This window comes from Pleurodeles waltl, chromosome 1_1 (genome assembly GCF_031143425.1).
Source record: "Pleurodeles waltl isolate 20211129_DDA chromosome 1_1, aPleWal1.hap1.20221129, whole genome shotgun sequence".
Lineage (NCBI taxonomy): Eukaryota > Metazoa > Chordata > Amphibia > Caudata > Salamandridae > Pleurodeles > Pleurodeles waltl.
The window spans coordinates 894,336,348-894,362,454 of record NC_090436.1 but is presented as its reverse complement, the minus strand read 5'-3'; the positions used below and the strand labels follow the sequence as shown (position 1 = coordinate 894,362,454).

Genomic DNA, 26,107 nt, shown 5'->3' with positions numbered 1-26,107 from the left:
TTATACATAAAAGACACTTTGTGTGCCTGCCTAGTACTCCGACTCAAAGTGACCAAGCACTCTATCGATCTGAGTCAGGAAGGTCGTCATAATAACTACACTAGGGGGAAATTTGAATGCTGAATCCTCCGCCTATTAAAGAAGGTCCACAGTGAGCTGGTGGAACTGAAACTGATCTGTGCCGTAAGGATTCCTGTCTCATAAACATTTGAGCATTAAATTGTATTAAGGCCGCTCCTTGAAATGAAAGCAATCGTTGTTGAACTACGCAGGAGCGTATATTCTTAAGAATGAGGGCTCCTGCTACCGAGTCCTCGGGCCCTTGAAGGCTGGTGGGACCCCTACTTAGGGCCCCACCTCCTGTTTCAGTAGTTATAATATTTCTAGTATTTATGGGTCTATGCTTCTGAAAATAGTTAATACACTTGCCTCGAGTTTGAGTTGCAACCTACCAAAAACTGCAATGAGACGCCTGCATAAGAAGGCGCTCCCTAACAAACTCTCAGAAAATTGGACCCACAGTTCGGCATTAACTGTCTTACAGTTTCCACAGTATTGAAAGGTACGAGGATACAAGATATTATATAGCATGTCAAACCAAGCCACTTTCATTCACTCAAATGGATTAGTTGATAATGTCGGAGGGTGTGAGAATGAAAGTACTTAACCTTAGCCAGGCCCGGCATGTTCAGTGCGAGCAGACTTGCAGTAGCCCAAATTACATGTGGATGATGTCTGAACACCTTTATAAACAATATCAACAAGGAGGGACGGGGAGATTAGTGGTCCAGTGTACTGTCTCCCATTATACTAGTAACACACCAAAGAGTACACTGTTCCTAAGGAAAACAAAGGGAACCTGCAGGTTTAGGAGCAAGAGCCCTCACACACCCGTTCGGATGTCATGCTTCATCATCGGGGGATGCTCCTCGTCAGACCGGCACTGCAATGTCTGATGGGCTCCCCAAGAAGGGGGCTCTTTACCGGAGATCTTTTGTAGAGGCTGCCGAGGTAGAGTGTCTAAGATGGTACCTAAGGGCAGACACTCATCAAGCAGGAGAGAAAATAGTAAAATTGTTTCTAAACCTCAACAACCAAATCATTTAATTTTTGAAAAAAACAGAGCAACTAGACCAAGATTAAAAACAACGTGAAAGTGAATATGTGAGAAATAATGCTCAGCCACTTTCTATTAATCAGTAAGGGCAAGGAAATTATCATATCGCCTCTTAGACACAGGTCAACATGTTTCGCGCCCGGCGGTCCAAACGGATCCAATGACGCTTCATCAGGACCAACAAAAAGAAAACTTCTCCTGAGGCACTAAAAATATAGACACAATTAGGTCTCAATGAGGACAAAAAAAGGGTTCAACTCCAGTCACTTACATTCAAGTATATTGTCCATCCGGTCAACTAAACAAAGAGGTCACCCTGTAGAAAAAAGGTTTATTAATTCAAAGCAAAATAGTGCCTACCGTGTGTGCAAACACAACCCATGCTGAATCAGTGCACACACAGGGTGGAGTCCATAATGCAATATAGTATAAACCAAGGGGCTTACCATCTCCAACTTTAGGATTAGGCTCCCTGGGAAGATACAAGCCTAGGACTGTTGCTGCTAACATCAGAAACAAGAACCAAAAATTGTCATGAAACAATAGTTAAGACTTGGATATTGTCAAACAAAATGACAAGACATGTTACACTCAGTGTCACACTCAAGAAATGGGAAGGCAGAAAAACACATAGTCAGCATTTAAACATGGTCTTTATCAAGATCACATTGCTGTCCCCAAGAGAAAATATAGCCATTGGAAACACCAGGGACATATTATCAAAATAATTGCAAAATCTTGGTTAAAAACTAGCGATGTAAAGTGATCATTGTAAATCCTGTCGAAAATAGACACGCTTTCACGGAATGTTAACATGAAAGTAATAAACGGAGCATTTAGCTCACGTACGGCATACCGCAGCCCAGGCTTAAGCACGTTAGTGCTTCTTGTAATGTCAAAATGTCGGTTTCAAAATAGTGAGAAGATACTCACAATGAGCACAGCGGTCCGTTCCTCTCAAACCTATCCCGGCGTCCCTTCCCATATTGACGCTCGCCGGGTGTTGCAGCTCTTACTTTAAACATATATTTTCTTTATTTTAGAACCACAAGATTCAAGATTTGAGGTAAGTACATAAAATGCAAGGTACTTCACACAGGTCAGTAAAGAACTTTGATTTAAAACAGTAGTAAACACAGTTTAGGTTAAAATGGCAACAAGCTATTTTAAAAGTGTACACAGTGCAAAAATCAACTGCGGTTGCAGTGCTTGAGCCTCTGGATCCTCTCTGCAGGCGTCGCTGTGGGGCGCGGGGGGGTCGACTCAGAGTACCCAAGTCCTCATAGTCGCCTGGGAGTCCTCTCTGCGGTGTTGGTTCTCTTGAAGTCAAGCCGGGGGCATTGGGTGCAGAGTGTGAAGTCTCACGCTTCCGGCGGGAAGAGAGAGTTATTTGAAAGTTGCTTTAAAGTTGCAAAGTTGTTGCTGGTTTTGAACAGTGCTGCTGTTCTCTGGAGTTTCTTAGTCCTTTAGATTCAGGGCAGTCCTCTGAGTACTCAGAGGTCGCTGGTCCCTGTCGGATGCGTCGCTGTGCAGGTTCTTTGAGTCTGGAGATAGGCTGTTAGGGCTGGGGCCAATTCAGTTGGTGTCTCTGTCCTCTCTGCGGGGCTTTCAGGTCAGCAGTCCTTTTTCTTTCTTCAGGTTGCAGCAATCTGATTTCCTGGGTTCAGGGTCGCCCTTAAATACTAAATTATGGAAGTGTGGAGTTCGTAATTGACAAACTCCCAGACCATATACTCTTTATGGCTTCCCTGCACTTACAATGTCTAAGGTTTTGCTTAGACACTGTAGGGGCATAGTGCTCATGGAACTATGCCCTCACCTGTGATATAGTGCACTCTGCCATAGGGCTGTAAGGCCTGCTAGAGGGGTGACTTACCTATGCCACAGGCAGTGAGAGGTGGGCATGGCATCCTGAGGGGAGTGCCATGTCAACTTAGTCATTTTCTCCCCACCAGCACACACAAGCTGTGAGGCAGTGTGCATGTGCTGAGTGAGGGGTCCCCAGGGTGGCATAATACATGCTGCAGCCCTTAGAGACCTTCCCTGGCCAACAGGGTCCTTGGTACCAGGGATACCATGTACAATGGACTTATCTGTGTGCCAGCGCTGTGCCAATTGTGGTACAGTTTAGGGAAAGAACACTGGTGCTGGAGCCTGGTTAGCAGGGTCCCAGCATACTTTCAATCATAACTGGCATCAACAAAAGGCAAAACGTTAGGCGGTAACCATGACAAGGAAGGCATTTCCTTACAAATACTCATATAGCAAGCAAGACAAAGTTAAATTGTAATGTAAACACAGACTGTATCACAGCTCTGAATTACTTCAAGGATTTCTGGAGTGTGTGTAGTACAAATCTTGAAAAGAAGTGAAACAAACGTATCTTCCACAAAGGTGTGCTCCGGGCGAGTGGAGGCCCTACTGAACCAACAGGCGAGTGTGCCAGCTTGATGATCTACAAGAGACCAGACATAAATTAAAAACAAACGAGCACACTCGGTGGGAGGGCATGCACCACCAGAATGGAAACAATACAAAACAACTTTGTGACCCGCAACATGGAACACGCAACCTTCTGATCTAGAGACAGACGCGCTATTGTTACGTCACAAGGTCAGCTGTGTCACAACGCACATGCCTGCAAGAAGTGCACACCCAGTGAGTGGCAACATAGCCCAGAGTGCACCAAAACCCACCCCAAGTGTGCTCTCCAGAGACCGATGTCCACAACTAAGATGGTTAAAAATTCAAGACACAGAAATACCCAGGACTGGTTAACACCCAAGACACCCCCTTCCCGCCACCCCCAGCCCCCACCCCCTCCACACGTGGATCTATACACAGTACACCCTAGTGACAGCAAGTGTTCCACACCTAGTACCCACAACATACAGGTTAACACCTAGGACCAACCAGCCCTGCATGTGAGCCAATGAACACCACAGCAAGAGTACCACATTAAAAACAGATAGACCATGGATGAGCACCCCCGTGCCAGCAAGGGTACAACATGGAATACCCACGTAGCAAGTGGCCCATGCTAAATACGAACAGGTTACTAACAAAGACCCATCAGCAGGGTGCATGAGTCGTTTCAAGACCCATCAGAGTCCAGCAAGGGGAGCCACGTGTGTACATACAACAAACCAGTTTATGGCCCAACTGAGCATTCTTGAATTGTAAGCCAAGGAAATCTGCCTTGAATCTACCCACGGTATGTTCACATTCTATAAAACAGATCTCAGGGGTGAAGGATGACTAATCAGTAATTGGGGAAGTGAAAAACCACTGCCGCAAAACATGCAGTCGCACAGCTCACTGTACATGCTGGCCTAAGGTTAGCAATGTGGACAATTAAAGCATGCAGAAGATGTTTCCTTTACAAGAGATAATTCAATTTCGAATCTTTTTCAAAGCCTCCCTTTGTTTTTCGTTGCAAAGAACAGATTAATCTATGTGAGTAATGGTAGAAAAACAACCCATGGTGAAACTGAGTATACACAATTGCTTTCGGAAAGAGCTCCAACAGCTATTCAACAAGGCCACCTAATGTCCCTTTGGGAGCAACTGCAATTAAAACAACTAACGAGTGAAGCCTCATCATCTACAACCGTGCTTCAGGGTCCTTCTTTAACTGCTGACGTGAAATGAGAGCATGGGCATGTCTGTGTTTGCGTCCTGGTACATTTCTTCACCCAATACTTGATTAAAAATTAATGAAACCACCTTGAGTCCGACTGTCCTCGCTAGGAACCAACGCTTCCCCAGGTGCACGACTTCCGGAGAGACACGAAGGACCGCGGAGTGGCACGTAGAACCGCAGAGCACCAACCACAGAACAACGTGCAAAGCAAAACAAGAGCGCTGCAATGCCTAGAATCACACACCCGTGCGCAATGCAACATGAGAACCCTGCATTCCCCAGCGCCACAGAACAATGACTTTAATCCTTCCCCGTTGTGTCTGTGCACAAGCGCGCAAGTGTTCCTATGGAACCCCCATCTTGGAATAGCCACTGCACCCCAATGGGACTGTGTCCACTGGTGCAAATCCACGTGAGTACATCGTGTTGCAAATGGCTCTGTGACTGGCATCCGCCGCCCCCGGGCAACAAAGCACAGCCTGAGCAACGCAGCCCAGGCAAAGCCTTGACACTCAACGCACTTCCCGCATAGAGAACCGCACACACAAACGCCCTCGAGAACAAGCCCTTCTGCCCTTAATGTCCCAGACTCCATTCAGCCGCAGTGATGCTACCGCACGAAGTACAGTGAACAACAGGTAACACTGTTTCTCAAGTTGTGCTCAAGATTTAGAGCGCTGTCCCACAAGGTTTAGCAATTTTAGGGTCACCAAGAAAGGAGAGGGAAATAACCAAGGAAGAACTCCATCCACCGTCAAAACAAAGCCAGATCACCGAAAAACATCGCGCCGACTGCCGCTTCCGCCCCCCTTCAGCCCCAGGGCACACTACCAGACTCTCTCCACCTCACCTCCGACTCCGCATGGCCGCCCCCACACCAATGTCCCTGACACGGCAACAGGCACTACTTCCAACCAAAGCAGGAGATAACGTCCTACACCCATTGCCGAACCAGGAGCCCCAGGGAGGCGACCCCTCAACATGCCCATGGAGGGGCTCAGGAAACCAGGAAAACAGAGAGGAAAAAAGGGACGCACTCTGTTGCTGGAGAAGACAAAAAAGGGGTCGGAGGCAGCGATTGCCGGGGGGGGCAGGTCCATGCAGTGAAGTGTAACCTGGGCGACTATGGCCCTGCTACTTAACATGCCCTGCCTCCCCTGGCGACCGCCCGGGCGACCCCGCCTCCGACGTGAGCAACCAATGATTGCTCACTGTGGGTGAGAGAGAGGGAAATTCAAAAGGTGGCCACTGTTGGCCCCTGCCTTCTGACCGGTCCGATCTGGCCCACAGCTGCCTTCGGTGCCTGTGACCTGGCGGCTTGGCCCCTTGTCCAGTCTTCTAGACTTTAATTTGCTTGTTTTTTTATAGTTCCCCTTTCTTTTGTTTTGTCCCCCACTTTGTTAGTCCCCTGCAGCTCCCCCAGACAGTCCTACCAGGTTGCTCAGTCGTCCCTCTTTTCATCTGCAGGGTGCTGCCTTCTGTACAGTGACAATTTTTAACTTGATGGCTCCACTGGAATGGTCTGCGTGCTACATTCTGTGCAGTCACAATATTTAAACTAGATAACGCCACTGGAATGGTGTTTTCTATAGTGTATCATTGTTTTACTGCTCCAAGATGGGCACCATGTTTAGAAGCACTTTGTTGACCACCTTAGCTTAGTACAAAAGTGATGCACCATAGACTTCAGCAGTCGAAGATGCCTACCCATTTTGATGTTTACTGAGCGGCTACCCTGGAATGGTATTCTGCAAAGTGTATCATTGTTGTTACCAATTTAAGACGGCCTACTTTCTTTAACCAAGGCTGCTATGTGGAACTTAAAAACAGAGATACACTGTATGTAATATCATTGTGAGATGACCATCTCCTACTATATTTAATTTTATTTTTGTATTCCAAACATATCACCTCCAGGTTTAGGCAGTGGCATGTTCTTTTCCACTTCAGTTCTTGCAATTTACCTCTTTATGCTTGTGGGGTATGCAAGAGAATGCTTTTATTTTTAGGGTGGATATGTAAATGGGTAAGCACAGGACTGAGTGGGTTGGTGGATGAATGGATGTATTAATTCAAGAGTGAGTGACAGAGTGTGCATGCATGATAGCTTTAGAGCCTAAATGTGTCAGTCACAGAAGAGGCACTTTCCTATTAGCATTGCCAGTACTTGTCTTTCTTTTTTTGTTGATTACATGTTCTATTCCATCATGCTTTGGTTTAAGTAATCCTCTCTCAGAAAGACTCACCACACACAATTGCTCCTCATTAAGCTCCTCATGTTTACTTCAATAAAACAAGTGTCTATATAAAGGGACTTTTAATAATTATACTTTGTGAACTAAACACAGGCACAAAAGCTATTCTTCATTTCACACAAGATGTTGCTTGTGGTTTTCTGTTGACCTTCTTCATCAACATAGGAAAGAAAGCCCGAACTGGATTGTTTCTTAAAAATAAAACTGATGTTGAAAAATGAAAGTACATTTTATTTCCCCTACATTGGTTTAAATAACCCCTTATATTCTATCACAGTTTGAATCTTCTATCTTAACCTGTGGTCCCATAACCATCACCCCTTAAGGTCTGCAACACCCACTCAGGGGGTCGGTGACTGCTTAGAAAATTAAATCATATTAACAGTTTAATAAAGTGAATATAAATAAAGAAGCAAAATCTAAAATTTATTTTTTAAATGTTGTGTAAATGTGAAGGAATTTGAAATTGAAGACAAAAAATGAAGTTGGTATCCTTAGTTTGATTCCTCAGTTTGATTCCTGGCAGCAGTGCAAGTGCATCAAGCAGAATATAGTATGGACAATGGGAGGCCTCAGTTGAATTCAGCAGAGCCACAACTTTCCCAATAAAATACAAAATTAGTTTTTTTATACTCGTGAATTAAAAATTCATAATTTCTGTATTTGTTTGATAAATTATTGTTTTTGTATTTTGAGTATTGTTTTGTTCTTCATATCATTTAAATTGCTTAGGACGGGGTCCCTGGATTCCAGTAAATATTTAGCTAGGGGTCCACGGAGGTCAAAAGGTTAAGAACCACTTTTCTAGACTTTTAAAAGTGGACACAGTTGTTTTTTGATAAGTCAATGATTTAATGTTAACAAACACAGGGAAAATACAGAAATAATATCTTGCAACCTAGAAACTCAGATTTTTTTAATTACTAAGACATTTCAGAAGTAAGGATACCTGCTTCTTCCAGGTGTCCTGTACATTATCCACAAGAAAGCAAAGTAATACTGCCAAAAGAAAGAACACATTGATGTCATGCTAAGAAAGAAGTACTTTATAGGATACGTAATTAAGCAATGGACTGTCAAAACCCTAACTACAGTGGGCATAAACAGTACAGGAAAATCACAGTGTAAAACATATATTTAAACTGATTTGTAAGTAGACGTTTGTAGTTATTAAAAGGCCTCATTTCATAGTGTGCCACAAGTGTCAACAAACCAAATACAACGCTTTCCTTTTTAGGTCTGGCTTTTTGAAACAGTTTGAGCTCTGACGTCATACTATTGGTTTTTCAAAAAACATACATAATATGCATACCTAAAGGGGCTTCATCCACTGGTCTGTTCAATTGACATTCATCATTTCTGTCATTTGCATCAACCCACTACAACAATACAGAATGGGGTGAGGCCCAGTTTACCCATTGGCGCCTTTCACTTGAGTGACTGCACAAAGTCTATGTAATTGACATTCACATTTGTGTCATTTACTTCAACCCACTACAACAATACAGAACGAGGTAATGCCCAGTTTACCCTTTGGCTACCTTCACTTGAGTGACTGCACAAAGACTGTGCACATTGTTCACATCCGCCTAAAAATAGTTTCTTTCTTTTCATTGACAAAGTGTGATTTTTATATTATTAATGTTTTAATATTAACTTTAAATACCAGTTATTTATTTTACCTGCACTACGGGTGCCCAATTAATGATTTATTTTCAGCTCCTTTTTAGGCCTTGTCTAAGACATTGCGGTCTCTGTCTGTTTCGATCCATATTGTTAGCTTACAGTGGGCTTAGAGCCCCCTCTTTGCTTATGATTGGTTGGCTTTGCAATGACTCATTGGCTTGCTTCGTATTAGTTGGCTGCCATGGGCTTTCCTTCCTTTTCAGTTGTTTTCCCTTTTCTGGAGCGGGAATGCAATACCTGTGTCCTACCACTGCTCCTTTTTCAAGTGCTACTTTTTTCTTTTTGGTTGAGCGTGCTATGAGAGTGTATGTGTTTTCCAATTGTCTACCTTGTGTACGTTGTGTTCCTTTTTCTTGCCTGTGTGTTTCACTCAACACCTTCCCTCCCTCAATTGTCTTCCTTGCTTTTTCCCCTTCGACCCACCATCCTTTGCTGTACTTGCTTCCTCACCCCCCTCCATTGTCATCCTGCTTGCCCATCCCTGCTGTCTATACTTCGTCAGTGTGCTTTCTCATTCCTGCCCGCCCTCTGTTGAGCATGTGCTTCCCATCCCCGCCTGCCAACTCTCGGTTGTCCGTGTGCTTTTCCATCATCACTCTCCCACTCTCTGTTGTCCATGTGCATCCAAATCTGTGCCCTCCCATCCTCTGTTGTACGTGTTCTTCCCCATCAGTGCCTGCACATCCTTCGTTGTATGTGTGCTTCCACATCTCTGTGCTGCCCCATCCAAGTGTGCTGCCCTATCCCTGCCCTCCTACCCACTGTTCTCTATATGCGTTCCCATCACAGCTTGCTTCCCTATTGTTGCCTCTCGCTTGTCCTTCTCTTCACCCACAACCTTCTCTTCTGCCCTCCCTCCATGTTGCCTTGTCCTTTACAATCTCGCCACCCCATTCCTCTGTTTGCTTTTTTCTTTTTCTTTTTTTTTTTTTAGACATTAGCGCTATATCAAAAAGGCGCATTTCACACGGCTTTCTATTTGCCACTTCAGATTGGTAAATAAAAAAAACAGTGCTAATTTCAACAGCCTCATTTCATATGTGCATGCATCCGTGTTGGTGCATACCTATAAAATGATGCAACAGCCATGTGATAGTGTTTTTTGATTTAAAAAAAATAATATCTTCAGATATGCTGCTTAGCAGCTGCGCTCGTGTACAGCATGGTTAAACGGTATTGCATAGCCAATAGCTTTCATATGTGCGACATATTGGCTTTGCCAATGCTTGTCATATTTGCAGTTATAAAGTGGTTAGGTAACATTGTAGCTGCCTGCAGTATGAGTTCTTTTGTTAGGTTATGTTTTAATCTCGTCTCCTCCACAAACATTAAGAATAATAATAAAATGCATGGCACAGCTGAACAGCTTTTAATGTAATGGTCATTCACTTTTTGCTTCAGCCCACCACAGCATACAGTTGGGGCAGTGGGTCAGCCCACCTTTCCCATTTGCTCTCTTAAATTCACTGCACAAAGCATGTTCTCGTTCACATCTGTCGAAAAATAGTTGCTTTCTCTTCAGTGGTTAAAAGTGTTTTAATAGTATTTTTTAATTAACTTAAAATTTTTATTTTCTTGCGCTTCAGGTGCCCAGTTAGACATATTTTTACGGTTTTTGGTATGAGGTGTTTATGAGACAGTGTAGCACTGAACCTGCCTATAACTGAGTGCCTTTTTCGGTGGTGATTTGTTCTTGTCTTCTTAAAAAAAAAAAAAAGAATGGTAATAAATAAAATGCAAAGTACAACAGAAAGACTTGTTATTTAAATTTTTTGAAATTAATAGGAATACGGCAGATCCGGGGATGGTATGGGACTCATTTAAAGCTGCGGTAAGGGGTGAAACCCTCAGTTATAGTCTGGGAGTGCAGACGGCGAGGGGGAAGGAAATCGCAGAGCTTTAGCAAAGATTAATAACAAAAGAAAGGGAATTAGCCCTTAAAATCGTTAGTAAGGAAGATATTACTCTAACCCAGACGATGATTCTTAAGGCTAAAATAAATGCTTACCTGAACAAAACAGTCGCAGCTGATTATCAAAGTCATCGATCTGAACATTATGAATATGGCGAAACAACAGGAAAAGTTTTAGCTAGGCGGGTTAGACAAAAGGCCGTTGAGCAGAATATTTTGAATATAATTGATAGTAACGGGCAGAAACATGCAGAGTTAGAAGGAATTCTAGAGGTTTTCAAGGGCTACTATCAGGATTTGTATAGAGAGGATACAATGCACTCTGAACAGCTTCAAAAAGAGGTTAGCGGATTTTTGGGGGAATTAAAAGGTACAAGGCTCTCTCCTGAGGAACAAATCACATTAGATGCACCAATTCAGATTGAAGAGATAATTAGGGCAGTGAGTTCCCGGGCAACAGGAAAAGCCGCTGAGCCGGACGCTATACCACTCAAATTCTATAAGTTTTTTTTAGCAGACATAAAAAATGGACATGCATAGTATTTTTTGTATAGCACAGACAGGCCATGCGCCCCCATCGTGGGAATGCGCAAGTATTATAGTGTTAAAAAAAAAAGGATAAACCAGCAGAGCTCCCCAGCTCATATAGACCTATCTCCTTGTTGAATGTAGATGGAAAGATTTATGCAAAGGTTCTGGCTAGTAGATTGGCAAATGTAATAGTCAGTTTGGTAAGGAAACAACAACATGGATTTATTTCTGGCAGAGATACAATTGATCATATAAGAAGAATAATATCCATGTTTGATATTGCAGAATTGCATCAAACAACTCTGGGGCTATTACTTTTAGATGCCGAGAAGGCATTCGACCGTGTATCATGGAAGTTTTTATGAGAAACTATGCGGTGGAAGGGCATAGGGAGTGGGTATATCACAGCCATAAAAGCCTTATATGCAGCCCCAAAAGCTAGAATATGCATCGCAGGTTTGGAATCAGGTATTCTTTCAATTCCAAGGGGGACCAGACAGGGATGTCCCTGCTTCCCCTTGCTTTTTGCTTTATACATTGATTCTTTCTTGTTAAGATTGGAAGAATGCAAAAATATTAAACCTCTATTATATCATGGAGAAGCATATAAGGTGTTTGCGTATGCTGATGATGTAGCTATAGTGACAAGCAACCCGGAGGAAGCTATTAAGGCAGTAGAAATAGAGGCAAGAGAGTTTGGAAGATACTCTGGATACAAGTTGAATTCTGATAAGACACAGATAGTATGTTCTGAACATGTCTTGTTAACAGACAGGCGGCTGGTATCTGAAGCGGTGTACCTGGGGGTTATCAAAAAAAGAAAAAAAAAGAAAGAAAAAAAAGGACTTGTTATTTAAAAAGCATCTCTTGTACAACATCACATCACTAAGGGGGTCATTATGACCCTGGCGGAAGGCAGAGAAGCGACGGTAAGACTGCCAACAGGCTGGCGGTCTTTTTTTTTTTTGTATTATGTAACCACCATGGTCATCCGCCGATTCTCCGTTCCGCCCGTCTGGGTCTCCAGCCCGGCGGCCGTCACTATACCGCCGGCCGTTTTTTGACCCGGCTTACCGCCGTGGATTTCCTGCGGTTGGAACCGCCATGAAATCCATGGCGGTAAGCACTATCAGTGCCAGGGAATTCCTTCCCTGGCACTGATAGGGGTCTCCCCAACCCCAACTCCCTCCCCTACCCCCCCTCCCCACCCCTGCCACCCCCCCAAAGGTGGCAGGACCCCCCTCCCCAACCCCCAACATAACATCATTCATACACACACAACACACACGCAGGCACCACCAACACACAGACACGCACACACACCAACATACATGCCAACATCCACACACACAGTCAGACACGCACACCCACATTCACACATACACGCACACATCCATACAGACATACCTACAGACTTACACGCACTCATTTCCAAACACCCAACACCCCTGCAAGCATACACGCACTCACACACCCCCTCTACATACACACACGCACACCCCCATGCACCCACACAACACCCCCCACCCCCCTCCCCTCACGGACGATCGACTTACCTGGTCCGACGATCCTCCGGAAGGGGACGGGAGCCATGGGGGCAGCTCCGCTGACACCACACTGTCAACAGAACACTGCCATGGCGAATCACAGGAATTGATTCGCTGGGCGGTGTTCTGTTGGCGTGGCGGTGGAGCAACCCCCACTTCCCCGCCTCCCGCCAGCATGGCTGTTGGCGGCTCTCCGTCCGTAAAAGGACGGAGAGCTGCCAACGGTCATAATAGGCCAAGCGGCAAACCGCCACAACTGGCGGTTTTCCGCACGGCGGTCCCTCGGCGGTCATGGAAAAAGACCGCCAAGGTCAAAATGACCCCATAAATCTTTTTTTTTTTTTTTAAATGTACAATTTGTATTGCATATGGTGGCCACATTCTCTTATTTTTTGTGGCACATGTTTGCAATAGAAAAATGTAACCATGTGCTTATGCTTTCAAAACATTTTTCTCAAAAGGTATGCAGGCCAGATTTTTGTCCTTTTTTCACCACATGTTGAGAATTCTAAAAGTACCCATGGTGTTTGTTTCAATGATTGAAACAGAGAAAATTGCCAAAATATAGCAATTTTTAAAACGGGGGAAAAAAGCTGTGCAAGAACGCATAGTTTTTTTTAATTTTTATTTTTTTAACAATAAATGTTTTCTTTGCTAAGATTACCATCTTCAAAGTTTTCCAGATACATCTGAGTTGCAAAAAAAAAATACGAGTGTTTGTATTTTTCTAACTGTTAGCTAATTTTTCGTATTTTGGGTGCTTTCAGCCTAGATGCTTGTGCCGCTTGTGTGGATTGCTCATGGTGTACCCAAAGAAACAATTTGTTGAAATAACTAATAACGTAAAAAGAAAAATAGGAAAAAGTAGAAATAGCTGACATTTTTGCCTGAAAATTGCCCCCAAATTCCCAATTTACAAAAGTGATGTATTGTTACATCCATTAGACCATTCGTGTTGCACATATTAATAGTGTTTCCTGGTTGTTCACGAGTACAGAGTTCCCTGAACCAACAACTGAACTGCAGCGCATAACGATTTTCCTTGTGTACCGACTGTTCTTCAAATCATGTGATCAAATCTAATGAATTAAAAATGGGTATGAAGTAAATGAATGGCAATGTGTTTTTGACATGGGGCCAAGAAACTGACTTAAAGTGGTGATTTGTATGACTGACTTTGGGGTAAACCATATTATCATGTTATTCAGAGGGCATTTTGCAAAATGTTTTCTTTCCTGCATGTTGGCTTCTTTTGAAAGCCAAAAATGTAGACAAATTAAGTTGATAATAACTAAATGTTCTACACTTCTGTGTGCCTACACGTCTGATAAAAATGGTACCTCACTTGTGTGGATAGGTCTAGCGTCTGCTTGAAGAAATGCCCCAAGATGCGACGTGGAGGCACCAAAGTTTCGCCAATAAATTTACCTGTTTTCATGATTTGGCAGCAGAAGTATTTGGGTCCAGTATCAGCCACCACACAAAGAGGAAACCAACTAAACCAAGACATTTCTGAAAACGATACACCATGAGGAGTATGATGGGGTGGTGAGCATAGATCCTGTTATTTTCTTACCTAAAACGCACAGAAAATGTCAAACTGTGGGTAAAATCACACATTTTCCTCACATTTCTGTGAGGGAAAGCTGTGGAATCTTCAAGAATCCACAAGGGTTCCCACACTTCTCCCAATATAAACAGTACCCCACATGTATGGCTAGGCCTAGTGCCTGCAGCAGGAAACTCCCCAAGACAGAACCTGGAGATATCAAATTTGCGCCATTAATAGCAACCAATTCTGGCTATGTCTGTGACTGGTTTTTGGGCTCAGGCTCATATGTTACCTAGGGAAATCAATTAAACTCTGACATTTCTGAATGCTAGACATCCAGTGGAGTCTGCTTGTGTGGCTGTGCCCAACACCTGCAACAATGATGGATCAAAACACCGGGACTACACGAAGACTATATGGATTTTATTTTGTCTCAGTGGATTCATCTGGATTTATAGATTACAGAATTGCCCATGATTCATAGGTTTCCCTGTGTGCTGGCTGACCCAGAGCTCAAAGGTTGCAAGCATTAACCATGGCAAATGAAAACTGTCCTAAATGCTGTACGTAAAAAAACACCCCAAAAGCATCCATGTTTCATCTAACTTTCCATGGGGCCATTCAACTGGTAACGTCTGAGAACAACTACCTCACCCTTTCTTATAGTACTATTCCCTATGCTTCTAGAGCTTAGGCAGCATAGTACCTCATATTTTGAAGAGATCAGTGAAACAGCCTGGAGAGAGAGTGGTGGTGTGACACCTGAGGAAACTCCATTTGTAATGTGAACAAGCGAGAACATTCTAGTCTCCGTGGCATCAGAAAGAGACTCACATGATGGTTTTCTGTGGGTGTGATGCTGACAGACTCTTAAAGACTACTATTTGACTTGGGAGGAGCTGCAAAACATTCCTTGTTATCTCAGCTGCTCAGGCAGTGAACCAATCTTATCTGCCTTCTGCATGCTTTGGAGGTGAATGGTCAGTGCAGGCACTAGCACTTACTGGAGGCAATCTTTTGGAGAAGTCATAAATCGGTATCTTTTACAATCAGGCATTCCATTCTGTTTAGACCATTTTGAAGAAGCTCTGCTACACCGTTGGATACTTAAAACTATGGCTAACCTGGATCCCCATACTCTCAGAACTTACAGTAGAGTTTTGTGAGTCTGATTTCCACTTGCATTGTCTGAGCAAAGGGGATTTTGATGGAGATGTTGTTGGTACCTAGAAGCAAAGTTGCTTCCATCTGGAGCACACAATTTAAAATAAATACAGCCATGCTCTTGATCCTTTTATAGCCCTGACTACATCGCCACCAGGATAGCTTTAAAACCCACATGTACTACTACATATACCTGCTCATTAAAGCCAGTAGAACGTTGCATGTTCATGGGGCATATTTACTTACATTGCATGGATATTTTCTTTCGGAAGCTAGTCACCAGACACCTACGATTTCAGTTTCTGTGGAATCCACTGCCATTTACAGGGATCACACACCACCTCCATTGCCTTGTTATGATCAATAATCCTACTGCTACTGCCTTCATAATTCCCACTAGGCTTCATAAAAAAATATTCAAAGCAGGATGTTCATACATTGCCTAGGATTACACAGTGACACCTTTTCTTTCTCATTTCTTTCATTATGTCTTAGGGTCGGTTCATGCCTTTTAACAGACATTGTATTTCAGAACCTATCTGCCCAGATGCTTCCTTGCTTACCTGCTCTCAATCCTTCTATGTTTCTTTGCTGTTAAAGATCCTAGGCCTCCTCTTTCTGCCCACGCTGCTCCCTGTTTGTGCCTGCATGACCTTCCCTCCTAGTGCTTCCCTATCTAAGCCACTTTTGCTGCCATATTTTCCAGTTCTTTGCACTCAACACTTCCCACCACCATCACACACCACACCTCCATCCTTCACCCTGTGCCCCCTCTTTGCACTCGTCCCACTGTGTTTTGATGTCCCTTGCCTTCCTCACCTCCACACCCTGTTCTGCCTGCTCATGCCTGTCCATGCAACTCCTTGCCTCTTGTGTGATATTTCAAGTGGCTAAGTGCCCTCTGCCTTATTGTAAAAGTCTCAGTTCACTCACTGTGGAAAAAGTCAAAATTATTGTATGAATTATGAATATGCTCACTCTATGAACTGAACATTCAAGCTTGTATAGCCTGTGTGACAACAAAACAGTAGCTGGCTAGGCTTCTTCATTCTGTGCATACAGAATCATCACAGTGTACTGTTTCTTTTGACTTGCTGTGGCGTTGATGCTATTTCCTAAAATCAAAACTGTGGTATTTGTATTTTTTTTTTTAGACTTTGTAAAAGTGAAGCATTTGATACCTGTGTATATAGTTTATGTACTACAAATGTTTTATGAAAGTGTTCTGTTTCTTTCTAGTACAAGTGGTTGAAATCACCATCTACCAAAAATACTTCAAAGGCCAAACAAAAGAGAAGAACAATTATTCTTGGCAGTGGCCTGAAAGGAAAAGCCACTATACGCATCGGTAATACTTCCACTCTCTTGCTGGTTATTAATTGCTACATTTCCATGAATATAAAAGTCTACTTATTACATTTTCAGTAAATACCCCCACTTTTAGCCTGTTTCAGCAGACTTAAACATTATGGCAAAGAAAGAAAGGTGTTTAACCAGTATTGTAAATTGTAGTTGAGTGGTAAAGTCAGTATTATATTCCAGATCTGCTCATTCCATAATCAGCAAATAATTCCCTACACCACATCTCCTCTGTGGCATAATTGAGGGCCTTAGTTGTGAAGTGATTCTTTAACTTGATAATGTAGATATACCTGCAAGTGGAATTACTATCGAAATTTCTTGTTCATCTATCTTGGCTATGTGGTTGCTATGATTCATTAAACTGCAGGATGTCAGAGACTTGCAACTTTGAAAGCTCCTCTACACAGCTGTGGGATAATGTGTGTCCATGCCTTGAAGTCTCCATAGCAAGCTGTATTGTATTTGACCTGCACCTCAGCACACACAACCATCATGTGCGTGCTGCGAGACCTTTGTGTTAAGTGCAGTGAAACCTAAAAGGGAAAGGGAGGAGGGGGGATATGCTCTGTTTTTGAAAAGGCACACCAAATGCATGTTCCATTCCTAGCTGATTACTGCCATCGACCCAAGTTTTTGAGGGCCGATACTGGTGGCTGCAAAATTATTATAGTGATGGGTAGTCTTTATTTCCTGTTTCTTGCTTTGGAAGGGAAACCTACTTGTGTCCCTGTAACCGGGCCAGACAGCTAATGTACATTGCAGGGCTACCTTCCAGGCATCTCTTTCAGTGGGTCAGACAGTGGTAGGCTGCAGAAATTAAGAAAGAAGACAGAGAGCCCCTTAAAAGGTAGGGAGTTTCCCCCTGCACGTGCCCTGGTAGAAGCATCCTCCACAGGTTAACAAGTACTTAAATCAGGAAATCTTCCTTGTCTTTTTGTTCTGGTTTTTGGATGCTCCTGAGTGAGACTCCCAGCTGCCTTCCTTCTCAAACTTGTCACAAAAACCATGGTTGGTCCAGTCTGCATAGATGTCACAGAAAATGCAGGATAGCCCAGAACTGGCTGCTACTGAACTACTAGAATACTCAGGACTATCTGTGATTTGGGTGTAAAGATGAGGCAGAAACTGACAGTCAGTCTGGCTATATTTCCTGACCAGACACCTGGGGCCCAATACCAGTGATAACCAGAAGATTTCTTTGACAAATAGAAAAAATGGTACAATAGTAGGAAAACATGTCATCATTACTACAACAGTGAAACTACGAATCAATCACTGCGAAAACAGTTCATTTGCACATTTATTTTCAGAATATTTTACTTAAGTGATAAAATAGCCTAAATTAAACATATCACAATACTACAAACAAAAATTACGTATCATACAAAGACGCAGTATGTACATGAATCAGCACAAATATATAATAACCATACTCTTCAACAAAACTTGTACTCCAGCCATCCCTTCATTTTCAAGAAATGTGGTTCTTAACAATACTTTAAATGTTAATCCACAAAGATGGTTGTATCACATTCACATCTCTAAAAAATGACTACTGTTGTCTGTATTTAAAGAAAGATGTGTCTCGTAAACATTCCTTATAGTTTTCAATTAATATTTTCTTACAACCTCTCCCTAAACAACAAGGTCGACGGGTTTCGGCCCATTCTAATTGTGGGCCTCTTCAGGAATATAGGAGAGCGAAGTACTGCCTACTTTAGACAAAAGTTTTCAAAAATGCCAAATATGTGTTGATGGGATTCAATTTGAAGCACTTAATAAGGCGCAAATGTGTCCAAAGCGAGTGGTACAGCTTCTTAACTTTATATGTATATCGCCACTCGGGAACAGAGTGCTTCGCCGAAGCACCAGTACGTCGGAGGCGAGACACACCGGGGGGCAATATAAGTATACATACCCTATGCCCTGATCTAGAACCCACTTAGATCTCCTTGATTTCAGGAGCTTATCTGTCAGGTGCATTGAGGAGACACCATTTAAGTTGTTTTTCCTCCGTTCTTTCACATTTTCAACTCTTATTCTTGTATACCGTTTTAGTGATCTAACACCTGAGTAAATGTTCAATCTTCATCTGGTTTGTGATGGGCATTTTTGACATGCGAGGCAGAATCTGTCTTAGTTGGACAGGTTTATGTGCGAGTACTTCTTGAAAATGGCAAGCTGATATTTGAAGATCAGACTCTTTGATGTACTAATAGATGAATGCAGATGGTTGGGAACAAAAATAGTCATTTAACAGATAACAGCAAGCTTTCGTTGGTAGGGAACTGAGTTTAGTTACCTAAAATGGAAAGCTGGTATTCAGGAGCAATTTAGTTTTCTTTTTTTTTAGAAAATGGCAAAATGGCATTTCAGGAAAATGCTTTTTATTTAGCAAGAATGAAAATCTAGTATTTGAGGGTAAAAACGTGTTTTCAACAAAAAATATATCATCCAAAAATAATGTACTTCCATAATCAATGTAAGGTTGATATTTAGGCTGATTTTGATTCACCTATTTCTTGAGTCAAGTGGAAGCAGTTCATCTTGTGTATTGATATTTTATGGCAATATTGCCACAATTGCTTACTGACTTCGTAGTCTGCTGAATTGGTATGACTTATTGGCTATTTATACTTTCTGAACCTGAAAATTCCTTTAACTTGAGTGGCAGCACTACTGTCTGAACGTTTGAGATCCATCTATTACAGAAGATAGTTCTGCTGTGTCCAGGCTCACTCAACCTCTACCAAGCAGATTCTCAGTCTTAATACAGAACTTGTCTGCATTTGTAATTCTCTCTCAAAGCATTCTGAAAGCCTTCTGTAGAAGAGTGATTGGCTATATGTAGGGGATTAATGTGTAATGGAGATCTATGTGAAATAATTCAGATAGAAAACGTAGAAAAATAATTAACTTTCAGGGTAGAAGTGACAAAAGCTGCTCAGTTTGTACTCCATGCATTTTGGAAAATTAGCAGGAGGCCATTTTGAATTATATATCTAGATTATTTGAATTGTTTGTAAAAACCTATTGATTTTTATTCAGTTTTCAGTACCATGTGCTTACAAATTGTGTTGAAAAAGGAACGGTTTTCCAGTATTTCAAAGTTGGCTTGGTGGTGAACCTTTGAAAATGTCTCTGTTGGGTTGCCTTGTTAATTTACCCTAAAGCGTGGAAATGTTTAAAAAGCTGCTCCCTTTTTATCGACTTTCTTGAAAATATTCTTGTCGAGAACTCCCAAACTCCCGTGGGCAACCAGAACACCTTGGGGAGGACTTGCTCATTCAGTGCCGTTCAGGGTGTCTGTTTTCCAGTCTGAAGTTTATGGACAATGTGAAAATGAAATCTAGCACCTCAATGCAGGCGTATTGCACATTACACAACGAAGAGAAAGAGTGAGGCATGCTAAGAAGCTTTAAACCGGGTGTGAGGGAGTTTGGGAGCCACATTTTTCTTCTTATTATCATTATTATATAACGGCATCCTACACAAACTACTTTCGCATGTTCTGGTATAAAAAGCACATTGGCACTTTTAGAGGACAAGCAGCTTTAAGCTCATTCGCTTTTGCTTTGGCTCAATGTGTTGGCATACATTTGGGAAACCGTAATTATTTTAAAACAATTCTTTAATAGTGACTGAAGTCCATACAATCAATCAACTTGATACAGATAAAAATGTATGGGGTAAACTTTATCCAGTTTAGCTTAATTTGTTTTGTAGGAAATTAGGACATAGTAATGATTTTACGTGTTTGCACATATTTGGGAAATTGCAATGATTTTAAGTAATTGCGCAATACAATTTTAATTAATTCCTTCAATCTCAAGTTTACGGGCTGCCACTGACGTATGTACATAGGTAATACTTAAGTTGTCATCTGGTTAACACTTTGAGGCATAACTTGATGAAGTATCGCATTTGGAAATGTGGTTAAGTATAGTTTTTGCACTTGTGTTGCTCCTTAATTTTGTTGATATCAGTTGATAATATATTCTTCAACATAATGTTAAAAACTCCCTTCTGTGACACTGATATTTTAGTGCTTTATAAAGAAGTGAAATAATTTCAAGGTGTTACCTGCCCCATCCACATGCTGATGCCATTGTTTTAAATCCTTTCAATGCCATATAAGCAATGCAGATGAAGTTGCGTCAGAGGAGTGCTTCCATTCATGTAGGACTCTGTTTTTGTATGTCTATTTTGAACTTTATGGCACTCATATATATTCCTTTAAAGTAGACTCCGCACCACCAGGTTTTGATATTTATATTTAGTCAAATGGGGAAAGCGTCCATCAACAGTGACACTACTGATGTATTTTTAAATCTATCTTGTGTTGCTTTTTCTTTCTGTTTTTGTTAAGGAGACATGCCCAACCTGATTATCTAGAAAACCTAAGTGTTTTCGAAAAATAGCTTTTCAGAGCAAACAGGTTAAGTGTTTTGGTATTATATATGTGTACCAGCCTCATGCTTGTGCACAGTTAGTGCTTTTTTAAAATCTGTACAAAATGAATATGCCATAATGAAGTTCGTCAGGTTTGATTTAAAAGAAGTGGTCTTCAAATACAGTATTTGCTGTTCTGTAACAATGGTTTGTTCCTTCTGTCCTCTCAATGTAGCCAACCATAAATTCTAGAAAAGTGGTAAAATCCATATCTTGAAAGGCAATTAAAAAAAGAGAAAATGTTATAGTGTGTTGAACGGTGTGATCTATATTTCAGTGAATTACTTCATTGAAGTAAATCACCAAGTGAATCCATAAGTACTTAATACAAGACTGTTCCCATCAGATGCCTGTGTCCCCAGTCAGATGTTTATCATTATGTTGGATGGGGGCGATTTATCTCAGGTTTGTCAATATTTACTTTGTATTCTGCATCAGTTGGGTACTGCTAAATGACTTCCACTATAGCCACAAGAGGAACTAGGTTTACTTATTAAAATACATTAGCAAAGGCAGCTAAACTTGCCTCACCCCTCACAATCCATATCTAAGAGCTTGTGGAAATAGAACAGAGCGTAAGAAAAATCCCTTTTTTGTTCCCTGCCTCAACTGAAATTAAGCCACTTATGCCCCATTTGAAAACAGAAGTCTTCAGAGTACTAAGTAGAATCAGTTAGAAAAATGTTATCAAATGGGTGCCGTTAAGAGAATGCCTTAGAAATGACTGTATAACATGGTTCAGTCCCTTCCTAGCACAGAGTGTGACAGCAGTCAGCCCACGCCACCAAGAAAACACAGTACTTAATAAATCACAGACTAAAGACATGCCAAATTAACCATTGAAACCTTGATTAAGCAGGTCTGATCAATATCAGTCAGATCTGGAAGTTTCCTTGTCAAAATATTGATAGTCACTCTTTTTTATTTATTTTATTTGTTAGTATAACCATAATTAAATAAACATATTTTCTCCAAAATAATACATGTTCTGAAGGATTCAGGGATCCTTTAGTCCACCTGACAGACTGTTTTTTATATTTTCTCTGCACTAATCGGCTTCACCCCAAAAACCTTACAAGGCAATGGTATGGAGAGCTCAGCAACATCAACTTATCTAGCACTACCTGTGTTGCTTCAGTGATAGTTTATCACCATGGGATGTGACAAAGATCAGTATAGAAATTGTAGCACCAAAGGTCTAAACTTAACAGATTTGCACAGCCCAAGAAAACTCAGAGTTGGAAAATTAATCAGAGAAAAAGCCCCATAATGCTTCTAACCAAACACTGGATAGCAAAGTTGGATAGTTATGCACTGAAAGATGAGCCAGTAGCCATGACCTCCAGAAAATGTCCCTTAGTGTAACAGAAGAGAAAAGATGTGTTGCATGCTGAGATGACCATGACAACCATTGATCCACAGGTATTTGAACTGGCACATACAAATCGGGGGCTGGAGGTTGCAGAGGAACAACCCCTGAATTGTGACCATTACCAAAACCCTAGATAAAAGTAATCATGAAGAGAGCCTTGAGTGCTAAGAGGCATTCACCATTGAAAAACACTTTGAGCTCTCGCATGAGGATGACCATTTGGAGCTCCCCACAGAGCGAGGAGTGAGAGGGGTTTTAACTGCAATGTTAATGAAGTACTTTTTAGAGAAACCCTGAAGATGAGCTTCATCAAGTTGAAAACTGCAAAGGCAAAGTTTTGAACGTACAGAAAACCAGCAGCTCATTTGAAGAAAGAAAGAATAAAAAGATCTGCTAGATTACACAATTTTTCTTCCTGGCAAAGCTGAAGGTGATTGATAATTCTGTAGGATACGTGGGACTGGGTAAAATATTAACTTGCAAAGGGCTCCAGACAAATAGAGCCCTCCTAAAGGACTGAAGTACAGTTCTCCATAGAACAGTGAGGATTTCTGAGATAACACAATCTGAGGTCTCAGCAAGAATAGTCTTAATTTGAGGAGAAAGAGGTGGTGGGAATTTGTTGAAACTGTAGAGTACTTACATTAAGGTTGTAAACACTGCTGATCTCAATTTGGGGTTGATAAGTGCAACTCACTGGTTTGCAGTTCACACACATTGACAGAGTGTATTGTATTGTAGCAGGTAACCTACTATTGGGAGGTGGACAATTGAGAAAGTTGTATAATAATTTTTATTTTGATTGATGCTCCAATGGATTGGGTCAAGGGCAGATCAGTGGTATTGGCTTATCTTAACTGCTGTTTTTGAAAGAGTTTTTTTTTTTTATAGAGTTAGTAGGCTCTGGCTTATAGCATGATATTTGATATCTGCCAGCATTAACATGCAGTGTGACTAAGCAAAAGCATGCCCTAGTTATAATGTTATTAAATACAACAGGGCTCAATTTAGGTACCTACTTCTACGTATGTGATTACAGATCTGATACTGGTTCTTAAACATTCCTCCCGGTTTTAAGAGGAGGAGTGACAGACTCAAAAGATGTAACATGCAGAAACTGCATCACGTGCAGTAGTTTCTGCTTCTGCTGAAGTAGGACTGAAAAGTGCTAAAAAAAAAAAAAATATTTTGCAATTAAGAATCAACACTGGAGTTTAAGTCTTGGGAGGACTCTGATATTTACAGTCTGCCATGGGTGAGGTGATGAGCACTAATATGTAAAACCTCACTGATTTGGTTAGAAGTAGAACAAATTCACACTTAAAACTCTGGTAGTGTTGAGCAGCTTCTTGTATATTTTCAATTACACAGTCTGAGCTTTTGAGATTGGGAGCATAAGAATGACAGCAGCAGTGATCTAGTTGTGCACATGGTTTCCTTGACTCCCTTAGCTCAAGGAGGATCAGTCAGTCTTCCATCTAGATGTATTTGTCTCCAGTTGTTTAATTGTGATTGGGGAGAGTAAGCAACCAAAGACATGTTTTTTTTTTAACCTGATTCTGGTCATAAATAAAATATCAAGACTGAAGTTAATAATTAATTCATGAAAGTCCAGCCTATTTTTCAGTAAGGAGAGAACAATTATATGCTTGAGAGGACAGATTACCTCTTAGTATTGGAGAGAGAAATAGACTTAGGGTGACAGTGTTGATCGTAAATAACTTCTTGTATGTCAGACAGTGGAGTTCATCAAATTGGGACCAGGTGGAAATGCAGGATATAGGCTTGACTAGGTAGTACGAGCAGGGGCAGCATTGCCTACCCTGTACCTAGCTAATTCAAAGATTGGCACATACAGTCTTTCTCTGGGTCTGCCCGTAGGGTGTCCACAGTGCATGTCTGTTTTCAGATTGTTATCCTTCCCAGGAACAATGTAAGTCTTTACTGAGAAAACTAAAGAAATCATACCCCTCTCTCTCTATAAATTCAAAAGACCATACCAACAGAATATTTGTAAATACAACAAATGAAACAAACGAGCTAAACACTAGTATGGAAGCAAATAAGGTCGTACACAAAGTTAAAAAGCTCTGCATACTATTGCTTTGTGTTTTTGATATAGTGTCTAATAGCCTTAACTGATTATACATTAATTGGAAAATTAATGCAATACAAAAGCTTCTGGAGAACTAAGTCTGTTTTGCTAGCTCCATGACATTTTTTTTCCTCTTCCATATCCATTATAGGATTTGCATCTAAAAAAAACTTGGCTCCAGAAAGAAATTCTGTGTCTCACAAAGAAGGTTATGCTCCAGAGCCCTTACCTGCAGGTGTACAAGGTTTTATGCCATGGCGTACTGCAGAGCGTGCAAACAGACACAGGTACACCGATTGTTTCTTTTTACTGTGTCATCAACATAAATATGTGGATCCCTGTTGTTTTTTCTTTAGTGTTCTGTAAAAGCTATCTGAAAACAACCTTTGTTGTTATAAGACTGAGGTCTGTAATCTGGGCCACAATTTTTTCTTTTTGGGCATTTGGTGAAATGTGAACATAGCTCGATAGAGCAGGAATGCTTTGCATAGAACACGGTCATTGCACCACAAATGTCACTTGCATGGATTGCTCGGTCTATCTATCTATCCCTCCACCTCTCTCTCTCCCTCTTCTATCCCTTCCTCTCTCCCTCTCCTGCCCTCTCTCCCTTTCTGTCTCTCTCTCCTTCCCTCTCTCTATCTCTCTCTCTTCCCTCCCCCACCCTCTTTCCCTCTCTCTGTCTCCCCCCCCACCCATATATTAGAACGCAAAGGGGCATTCTCGATGCATTTTATTGTAAATGTATACAGCCTAAAGCCTGTGATGTATTAGGATGTTTTATCCAGAGTCATTTTTGTGATCAAATGGTGAAGCTGGGATTACAAACCTGAATTCCAAGTACTAAAAGTAACAGTTTAGTTCACTGGACGACATTTCTCCACATAACACTTTTTCCAAACCAATTGCATTTAGCAAAATAGGTATACTTAAGGTTTTTAAGTACCATTAATCAATCCTATGAACTAATCTTACCCTGTTACAACTACTATCTGAATACCAGGAAATCATCTCCCTTGACAGCTCCCTTGATGTCTGTGTCTCTGACTTTCAAGCCATTAGAACTATAATCACATTTGAGAGCCCTCACATAAAACCATGGGATGTATTTTCTGGTTGGTTTTGCAACCAGGTGGGTGCTTTATAGTGGTCATAGTTTAAATGGTCTTTAACAATAGTTAAAATATATGTTTCTCAAACACCAGTACATCCCTTCTCCAGCGTGATAGTAAAACTAATTTTTGCAAAGTAATTGTCCATCACCCATCCTTGGATGGGTGCAACGAGAGAATGCAGTGTTCCTTTCAAATGTTAAGTGGCTTTTTGAACTTGTTGCTTTTTAGCAATCATCATTTGAATTCAATTAGTGTGTATTGTGGTCTGTTTGAAAAAGATACTGCTGTCTCAAACAGTCTTAGA

General features: G+C 41.5%; 1 protein-coding gene across 1 annotated transcript in view; it reads left to right on the top strand.

Moving 5' to 3' along the window:
- The window catches only part of CEP78 (centrosomal protein 78), a 462,742-nt gene that overhangs the window by 96,927 nt on the left and 339,708 nt on the right, over window positions 1–26,107 (top strand). Inside the window, exons 9-10 of the mRNA XM_069230075.1 lie at window positions 16,647–16,755; window positions 24,840–24,975. Coding sequence (XP_069086176.1) covers window positions 16,647–16,755; window positions 24,840–24,975 — 245 coding nt within the window. The remainder of the gene's footprint in view (window positions 1–16,646; window positions 16,756–24,839; window positions 24,976–26,107) is intronic.